Source organism: Labrus bergylta, chromosome 12 (genome assembly GCF_963930695.1).
Source record: "Labrus bergylta chromosome 12, fLabBer1.1, whole genome shotgun sequence".
In the NCBI taxonomy this organism is placed as follows: Eukaryota; Metazoa; Chordata; class Actinopteri; order Labriformes; family Labridae; genus Labrus; species Labrus bergylta.
Genome location: NC_089206.1, coordinates 789,060 through 799,059, shown reverse-complemented (window position 1 = coordinate 799,059; position 10,000 = coordinate 789,060). Strand labels below are relative to the sequence as shown.

At 44.7% G+C, this 10,000-nt stretch overlaps 1 protein-coding gene across 1 annotated transcript in view; it reads right to left on the bottom strand.

Annotated features, from left to right (window-relative positions):
• cacna1fb (calcium channel, voltage-dependent, L type, alpha 1F subunit) overlaps positions 1-10,000 on the bottom strand; it is a 52,850-nt gene that overhangs the window by 18,937 nt on the left and 23,913 nt on the right. The window contains exons 10-22 of the mRNA XM_065961522.1: positions 9,559-9,710; positions 8,119-8,193; positions 6,509-6,590; positions 6,357-6,383; positions 6,110-6,270; positions 5,249-5,474; positions 4,954-5,161; positions 3,979-4,099; positions 3,050-3,125; positions 2,870-2,939; positions 2,734-2,794; positions 2,533-2,638; positions 886-1,015 (exon numbers count right to left, since the gene is read on the bottom strand). Of these exons, the coding sequence (XP_065817594.1) occupies positions 886-1,015; positions 2,533-2,638; positions 2,734-2,794; positions 2,870-2,939; positions 3,050-3,125; positions 3,979-4,099; positions 4,954-5,161; positions 5,249-5,474; positions 6,110-6,270; positions 6,357-6,383; positions 6,509-6,590; positions 8,119-8,193; positions 9,559-9,710 (1,495 nt within the window). The remainder of the gene's footprint in view (positions 1-885; positions 1,016-2,532; positions 2,639-2,733; positions 2,795-2,869; positions 2,940-3,049; positions 3,126-3,978; positions 4,100-4,953; positions 5,162-5,248; positions 5,475-6,109; positions 6,271-6,356; positions 6,384-6,508; positions 6,591-8,118; positions 8,194-9,558; positions 9,711-10,000) is intronic.

Sequence of the window (10,000 nt, the reverse complement as noted above, 5' to 3'; positions counted from 1 at the left end):
GAGAGGAAGGCGGGAGACGGTCGACACACAGAAGAGTGGCCACTCTCAGGTAGAATTCACTTTATACATTATTAGTAAAGTTTCTGTGTCGGGATCTGTCCTCGAGTCTTCGAGTCTACGATGGACTTAGAAGAGAAACTGGACTTTTGACGCAAATGCTGAACAACAAAATAACAAAATGAGAATAATTAAACCAGAGCGCTAATGAGTTTAATATGATCCAGAACAGAGGCTAATACAGGGTTAACATATTGTGTTTGTATGTGTGTGTGTGTGTGTGTGTGTGTGTGTGTGTGTGTGTGTGTGTGTGTGTGCATGTGTGTGTTGATTGCATGATAGAAGTCGTTTCTTTCCTCAGCTGCTGCTAATTGCTATGTCTTGCATGAGAACAGCTGCTGCACGGCCAGTGTGTATGTGTGTCTGTGTGTGTGTGTGTGTGTGTGTGTGTGTGTGTGTGTGTGTGTGTGTGTGTGTTCAGTGAGTTTCCTCAGGATCAGACAGTAAACTGGTGATTTGCTCTCTCCATGTGTTTCCCTCTTTAACCGGGTTAGTCACTGACCCACTTCTTCCCATGTAATCTGCTCAAGCCCCGCCCCCCACGCTCTAACCACAGAGGTGTGCCGCTGCTGCCGACATCATCATCATCGTCATAACCCTCATCATGGACAGGACAATGATGAGATCTCTCTGAACCTCTCCTGGTTCTTAGAAGTAGAGATGTAACAACACCAGAATTTTAAACTTTGTTATGACTCAAGGAAAAATCAAATGATCGATACCTGTTTGTTTGACTTCCTGTTAGCTTAGCCACAATGCTAGCTCACTGTTAAGGAAACTTTAAAGATCTAACGTTCAGTGATGAAACTTTACTTCAGACAGACTCACGTTGTTCCTAAAGGAGTGTGCTCTGATTGGATCCTCTGCAGCCAATGAGCAGCTGCTGAGGATGATGAAGACGAGGATGAGGTTGGTGAAGATGTGGTGGTGGATCAGATAGTGACAGAACACACGGATCCTGGAGACACAAACAGAGAGAGGAGACACTCTTCAAACATCTTAATGCAGACACAAATAATCATCACATGCTTCACAACAGTCACAGAGATTATTAACTCAAAGCTCTCGTCACACACGATATGAGAACCAATCAAAACCATGCAGGACACCTAAACGCACCACGAGCTGATCGTTGCATTGTTGCTCTCTCTGCAGCCCCGCCAGTTTCCCCTCCTTTTTCGGCTCTCTCCTTAAAAGTTGTGGTCGTAAATGTCCACCAGTTGCATGATGGGAAATAATCTCATAAGGAATCTAGTTGTAGTCCTTCAGGTGGGGATTCTGCCAGACCCCCAGTCTTTGTGGAATCTTAAAAACTGCGAGCTGCTGACACATTTGAGAGGCGACCGACTCAACCCGCTGAACCACAGCTGCCCACAGTGGTTCCCAACACTTGACCTCTGAACCCCCCCCCCCCCCCCCCCACTCTCCACCTTCAAGAAATCCCTAAAAACTCACCTCTTCTTCATCACCTACAGCCACTCACAGACTCTGTTCTCCTCTTAGATCTCGTCTGTTTTGCTTTCTTTGTTTTGTTGTTCTTTGTTAATCATCTTTGAGTCTTCAGAAAATATTTATATAAGTTATATAAGTCTAATGCATCGTTATTATTATTATTATTATTAAAAAGCACAATATTTTTCAGTTGAGGGAAAACATATTTTTTACACAGTTTTATCGACAGACCTTGAATAAACTATCCATCCGGTGTTTTTCGCAGACAGAAACTCGTGCCCCCCCTGAGATCTTTCCTGCCTCCCTAGGGGAGCCCAGATTCCAAGGGGGGAACCAATGTTCTAGTGCAGTGGTTCCCAACTGGTGGGTCGGGACCCAAAAGTGGGTCGCAGAGCCATTTTAATGGTTTAACTGTTTTTCAGTCCACTTGTTTTGTTTACTTGTGTAACCATTTATATCCACCTTCTCTTTGCATTTAATCCTCGTATTCCTACCTCTTAATACGTCTCTTTTTTTATTCTCACATTTAGCTGTCAAACATTTCTTTCCATCCAATGTCTTATATCACTGATGCACTGGATGAGGTCAGTCACTGGATTGACGTTGTTAGTGAAAACAGACATTTATAAATGTGTATCATCCGCATAGGAGTGAAGGAAATGTGTTGCTGAATATCTGACCTCAGTGGGCGCGTATAGAGATTAAACAGCAGAGGACCAAGAAGTGATCCTTGTGGAACTCCATGTTGACTACCTACTTAATCTGACTTAAAGTAATTTACGGAAACAAAGAAAGATCGACCAGTGAGATGAGAAGGAAGCCCCTGAAGGACTTTGACTCTAAGGCCAAAACAAGATGGTGAGGAACATTATCAAAGACTGCAGGTCTTTAGTCTTTAGCCAGAGGTTTTCAGCACAAAGAAAACCTTAAAACAACATTCTTCTTTTCACAAACACAGTCTGCTACTCATGCTGATGCTAATGCTAACAGTTATACATGTTGGACAGGTGCAGTCGGACTTACGGGTTGGTGTTGCTGAGGCAGAAGAACGCACTGCCTTCTGGGATGGGAAGAACTTTCTCTTTAGGAGGAGCCAGGTCGGCCATCTTTAACTGGACTCCTCCGTCTACTAGGAGAAATAAAGAGAGGAAAAATGGTCAGCCACCTGTGAGTTTTGTTTTCATTTATTTCCCTGGAAGAGTTTTGAGCTTGACTCTGACTGACCTTCTTCTCCTTCAGGGAGCTCCTCCTCCTCCTCGTACTCGGTGTCTTCATCCACCTCCACCTGCAGAGACAAACATCATCACTCTGATGGACTCTCAGGTTAAGTTAGAGCTTCAAATCACTCCTCCATGTTCACCTTCACTTCTTCTACTTCTGCTTCTCCTTCTGGCGCGGCCTCCTCCTCCTCGCCTCCCTCCGGCTTAGTCCTGCAGAAATACGACAGACAGGATGTAAGAAATCTCAATGTTCTCCTTAACTTAACTTGTTTGTTTCTTGAGTTTCTACACGACTCCTCCTCCATCCCTCCTTCACTCACTCCTTCTTCTTGTCGTCTCCGTCTCCTCCTGCCAGGTTGTCCACAGCGATGGCCAAGAAGACGTTCAGCAGGATATCTGACACACGCTAAGAACTCGTAACGACAGCAAACACTGAACACAGCACTTAGATTTTCCCGTTTTTTTGGATGCTCATATTTTCTCTTTCTCTCTTTGTCATTGGTAATGTTAATTGTATTACTGCTTCTATTACTAAGTTACTATTTTGTTTGATCGTATGTCATGTCTTTTATATTTAACATTAACACTTTTAAATGGAGCCAACCTCCAAAAGATTGTTCACGTCTGTACCCACATATGGAGCGACAAACTCCCTGAATGTTGCATGTTTTCCTTGATTGACTGGGGGCTGATGATTCATGTCTAATCTTTATGTTTTTACTTTTACTGTAGCATTAAACTTTAGCTATCTTGTAACAGGCTAATTTCATGCGTTGGCCAAGAGATGTCAAAAGAATGCATATCCAGAAAACGAATGCAAAAAAGCCATAAAACAAAGACACACAGCCACAAAAACAAATGTAAAATGCCACACAATGAATGTAAAATGCTGCAAAAAGCTACAAATACCAATGCAAAAAGTTCAAAAACCAATTAGAAATGCTGCAAAATGCCACAAAACCAATGCAAAAAGCTACAAATCCAATTCATAATGCGCTGCAAAAGGGCACAACAGATATTGTGGCCTGTAGGCTCTGGTCTGGGGTTTATGTCATCTGTTATCCTGACTGATATTTTTGCTTTCGAGCTGAAGCTTTTATTGCATTCTGTGATTTGTAAAAACATTCCTCTGACACCTCAAGGCCACCGTACTCCCAGGATGTGATATCAGGACTTCTCCTTCACTCTCTGAGTCCCTCCTCTTCTCTGACCCCCGCCCTCCAGCTGAGGCGGGTGTGATGAAGGATACAGTTACCGCAGATGAAGAGGATGACGAAGTACACGCAGACGATCATCCCAGGGAACACGGGGCCTCCGTACGCCATGATGCCGTCATACATCACCATGTTCCAGTCCTCTCCAGTCAGGATCTGCACCGATACGGGCGAGATTAAGAATTTCATGATGCCAGGTTTATAAACTTCAATGTAATCCTAACAAAATCAAACAATGTTGATACCTGTTTGTTTCCATGGCAACACAAAAGTCCTAGACACCAGACATTGGGTGATTAATTGTTTTTAATTATAAAATCACTTTTTGTTTTGGCAACGTTGGCAACATATCTGTGCGATTTAGATGACACAACACGAGAATACGAGCAGAAACACGTCACCATGCGGAGGAAGATACCAACGCTTGATCACTTCCACTTTCCCAAAATACACAAAAGACAGACATGGAGATGAACTTTTCAGAAAGAGCTCGCGGCTGCAGCTGATTGGCCGAGAGCTCAGGAGAAAACGGATAGACAAAAAAAACCACAAAGTAACATCCCTCAGAACACGTCCCGTTCATATAATTCTAGCAAAAAACAAACAATTTGATACCTGTTCGTTACCATGGCAACTAAAAAGGAAGTCCTAGACACCCAATATTCTGTAGTTTATTGATTTCTTTAAACAGAAATTGAAGGTAAACTCCTGCACACTGTCTACATTATGAAACTTAAGTTCTCTCTCTCTCTCTCTTGGTCAAAAATATGACTGAAGATCCTTCATTTTTTTTAAAGCTTTGGATCTTTTTGAAACTATTGACAATAAAAATTGCAGAGATTTGAGTTAAAAAAAATAAAATGTGGTTCAGGAAAGCGTTGACGCATCTAAAATTTTGCAAGCCTCAAGGGAGATTCTAGTAGGACACAAAGATAGAAACAGGAACATGAAGGATGAAACCAGGAAGAGGAGGACATCACTGTAATACCAGAACAATTTCAGCCAATTACCTGGAAGCAGGTGAGCAGCGCCTGCGGGAAGGCGTCGAAGGTGCTGCGTTTGGTCTGCGTCTCGTCGAAGTTGAACTTCCCTCCGAACAGCTGCATGCCGAGCAGAGCGAAGATGATGAGGAAGAGGAAGAGCAGCAGCAGCAGGGAGGCGATGGACTTCATGGAGTTCAGCAACGACGCCACCAGGTTGGACAGAGCCGTCCAATGGCTGAGCAGAGACACAGTGACATCATCAGAGAGGCGGGACTGACCGGTGATGAGCTGTGTTTAACGCGTCTCAGGTGTGTTTTCTCACCGGGTCACCTTGAAGATCCTGAGCAGGCGGACGCAGCGCAGCACAGAGATCCCCAGAGGAGGCATGATCTCCAGCTCCACCAGGATGGTCTCCACGATGCCGCCGCACACCACGAAGCAGTCGAAGCGGTTAAAGAACGCCACGAAGTAATGAGCCAGACCGAGACTGTACATCTTCAACAACATCTCCACCGTGAACAGAGACAGCAGCACCTTGTTGGCGATGTCTGCAGACGAACACAGAGAGACAAACATTTCATCTGGATTCATTTTTAATGAATGAATGAGTCTGATTTTGAACTTTTTGGTCGTTTTACTTTTTTTTTCCTCCTTTAGGACCAGTGTGTGTGTGTGTCTGTGTGTGTGTGTGTGTGTGTGTGTGTGTCTGTCTGTGTCTGTGTGTGTGTGTCTGTGTGTGTGTCTGTGTGTGTGTCTGTGTGTGTGTGTCTGTGTGTGTGTCTGTGTGTCTGTGTGTGTGTGTGTGTGTGTGTGTGTGTGTGTGTGTGTCTGTCTGTGTCTGTGTGTGTGTGTGTGTGTGTGTGTGTGTGTGTGTGTGTGTGTGTGTGTGTGTGTGTGTGTGTGTGTCTGTCTGTGTCTGTGTGTGTGTGTGTGTGTGTGTGTGGGTGTGTGGATGTGTGTGTATGTGTGTGTGGATGTGTGTGTGTGGATGTGTGTGTGTGTGTGTGTGTGTGTGTGTGTGTGGATGTGTGTGCATGTGTGTGTGGATGTGTGTGTGTGTGTGTGTGTCTGTGTCTGTGTGTGTGTGTGTGTGTGTGTGTGTGGATGTGTGTGTGTGTGTGTGTGGATGTGTGGATGTGTGTGTATGTGTGTGTGGATGTGTGTGTGTGTGTGTGTGTGTTACCTTGGACTTGTGTGAGCCAGTCCGGTTGGTTGTAGTGTTCCGAGGCGCTGAGGGAGGTGTTGAGGAAGACGAGCAGCAGAACCAGCCAATAGAAGGTCACGGATTTGACGGCGGTGCGACAGTTCCTGCGACAGACTCTGTTCCATCGAGACAGAGTGCGACTAGTCGAGAGGAGAGAGAACGATGTTACTCAGGGATGAATGTGACAGGGAAGAAAGCTACTTTGTCTGACTGTCAGTGAACTCACCAGCAGCCGATTTTCATCATCTGAGAGCTGAAACGAGACTGAAGTTATTTACTAAGAAGCAAACACACTGTGTGTGTGTGTGTGTGTGTGTGTGTGTGTGTGTGTGTGTGTGTGTGTGTGTGTGTGTGTGTGTGTGTGTGTGTGTGTGTTACCAGCAGGCCTGGCAGCAGTTGGTGTGCTCCTCGTCGATGTTCACTGTGTTTTCAGAGGCCGTTTCACTAGCAGGAAGACTCGCTGACAGACAGAAACACAAAAAGATTTCACTTCACCTGACTTTACCATTCCAGAATCAGCTAGGTTCAGGATCAGTACCAGGTCCCAGTCTGATGACCTGTTAACTAGGATCAGTACCAGGTCCCAGTCTGATGACCTGTTAGCTAGGATCAGTACCAGGTCCCAGTCTGACGACCTGTTAGCTAGGATCAGTACCAGGTCCCAGTCTGATGACCTGTTAGCTAGGATCAGTACCAGGTCCCAGTCTGACGACCTGTTAGCTAGGATCAGTACCAGGCCTGCTGTCTCTTTAAGGCCACCCCGCCCATGTGCCCACTTTCTTCTGATTGGCCGGCTCTCTGGAAGCCTTCAAGGAGCAGAACGCTGCAGGGCTGCCAGGAGGAGGCTGCTCTCCAGTGCTGGGAGAATAGAGCCTATGTAAGAGTTTCATATTGGGGAACTATGCCGTGATTTGCAGAACAAGACGTTTAGCGCCCTCTGCAGACTCATCCTGGGATTTACTCTGACATACGCTGACCTCATGATCGGAAACTTTGTCCACGTTTAATTTAAACATCTAACGACCTCACTTCTGTTGTTTGGTCCTGTTAGCGTAAGTGAACCTCCTCCCTGTCGGTAGAAGTCTAAACTCACTGCAGAGGGTGTTGAGGGTCTTCGCCTTCTGAGTTGCTCCTACTTAAAAACATGGCCGAAATCATTCAAGTCAATGCCAACAATCTACATTTCCCCGCCTGTTTTTGGTAACGATGCCGAGTTTGCCAAACCAACAGATCATCAAAGTTAAAATGGACTCAGTAAAAGATGAATCATCTCATTTGTCAACTTCAAAACTCCTCAGCTTTCTCAAGAAGACCTGCCTCTGATTGGCCTATTTTCTGCAGAGGGCGTCAGCGTTAGCATCAAAGGTCAGTTTGTCATCAAGTCTGGATCCCAAGTATGTAAACTGACTCACTGTCTCTCCAGCTGTTAATGAACGTTCATTCTGTGATAGGAGGGATTCTAGGAAAGTCAACGTCTCAGAGGAATTAGGTGTGTGTTGGGGTCATGGTACCGTTTGATAAAATAGTCCAGATCAGGACCGCGGCGCATCCCGTGGCCCCCGCAGGACGCTGACTATCACAGAATCATCAGCGGATATGATAATGACCCAAACTTACTCTGACAGTCGTTTGTGTGAAAACAACAAACAGTCCTGATACACCACATGTCACACACTTAACTTTTCTCTGTTTCAGTTGCGTCGATGTTTTGACTCAATGTTTCTGGATGTTAACATGATACAAATATACAAACAAATATATGTGAGTGTCAGTTAAGCTCTAACGCAGCGACAGAGAGAGAAGCAGCTCATGATGAGAATCAGGGTCAGAACAATGTGAGCGCAGACAGAGACCCAGATATTTAACAGGACAGAGAGAGCGAGAGAGAGAGAGAGAGAGAGGAGCTCTACATTTAGACTGAAACGCACGCCCGCCCACAACGCTCAGAGCTGATGTAAAGTGTGTTCAAATAAAGAACAAGGCTTCACCGTGGGTTTCATTGGAGTGACTGAACCATCCGAACTTCCCTCTCTTCTTATCAGACAGATCGCCCAGAGACGGACCTGACAGAGAGAGAGAGAGAGAGAGAGAGAGAGAGAGAGCATAAGAGCAATGACACATTTCGTATTACATTTGCAGAAAGGATGAAACACAATCTGGTAAACGTATTACAAAAAAACGTTGGCCATTAAGGTCAACTGCAAAAAAGGGTCACCTTAATGCCGTCTTAAAGGATGAATGTGCGACATGTTACTCATAAATAAATCATAAAGTCTGTCCTGTGTAAATGTGTCTCTGAGTCCTGACTGTCTACAATGAGGGAGAAGCTCGAGTCCCGCTGGCTGTGTTGTTGTCAGAGCCGTGTTTACATGGACGGGACGGCCGGCTCCTCCCCTTGTGTATAAAAGCTGTTTTAGTCAAGAACTAGAGAGAAGAAGAAGAACATACTCACTGATTATTTGGATGTTAGTAAGAGTTTTTAGATCACGCTCATTCTGTGTCAGTTTACATGAAATGTGAAGCTACAAGCTAACTAAAGAGCGCTAACATTAGCATGCTGACACAACAATGTGAAGCTACGAGCTAACTAAAGAGCGCTAACATTAGCATGCTAACACAACAATGTGAAGCTACGAGCTAACTAAAGAGCGCTAACATTAGCATGCTAACACAACAATGTGAAGCTACGAGCTAACTAAAGAGCACTAACATTAGCATGCTAACACAACAATGCAGTTCGAGCAAAGTACAATTTTGTCCGCCGCTTGCACTTAGCGCTTAATTATGGTGCGTTCTAATTGATAACTCTTTTGTGCGGTGGGGTTGGAGGTGTGTCTCTGGAGGATGGAGGAGGTGTGGCCTAACAGAAGTTTGTTTTGGTTTCATGCTGGAGCTCAAGGGCGACATCTACTGGTTCAAAAAGTCGCATATTCTTCCTTTAATGAGTGAGATAATGTCCTATCATAGAATAAATTGTAATGTCAAGTATAGAACGACTTTAACGACTTGAATGACGTGGTTAAACTCAAAAGAGAGTGTAGATCTATGACACAAGAACAGTCGACGATGGGCTAGATCTGACCAATCAGGTTGGACTGTGTAAGTCCTTAGTCTGGGACAGAGCTACTCTGGTTAGTAAAGATGTCAGAGCAGAGATGTGCAGCTCCTCTGATGACTGTCTGCCTCATTAACCTCCTCGACTCACTAACGAGTTTTAATTGGCTTCATTAATTGGCGTCCATTAACTCATTACCGCTGAATGAGTTTTTAATGAACGCAGGACAAATGAGGGATTGTTTGTAGCTCTGATTTAAAATGTTGGGGAAATGTCGAGGAATCAATCAACAAAAGACACAAGACACACGCACACACACACACACACACACACACACACACACACACACACACACACACACACGGGGTCTTACGTGGGTTTCCGTCCTCGTCCAGCTCGTCCATGTCCTCAGCCTGAGTGATCCAGTCCATGTACCCGCACAGATCCTCCTCCATCTGCTGCTTCTCCCGCAGCTTCTGGAAGTCTCCGCGAGCTTTCGCCTTCTCCCTCTCCTTACTGAACTCTCTGCAACAATAACACAACAATCACACAGTGTACACACAGCTTTTTTAAACCTCAAAGCTGTAAACTCTAAATGTGTTTGTTTGAATAACAATTAATTTCTGTAGATTTTTTGCAGATGACACCAACGTTTTTGTCTCAAATCCAAATGGAACAGCTTCCATCAGAGAATAAATGTCATGATTTATTCAGTATTTTTATTTGTTGAGTTTCTTAACTGTCATCTTCAGGTTGCTATGGTGACTTTGTACTTTTGTGTTGCCTTGTAAATGTCTTTGTACTAGTGTTGTAGT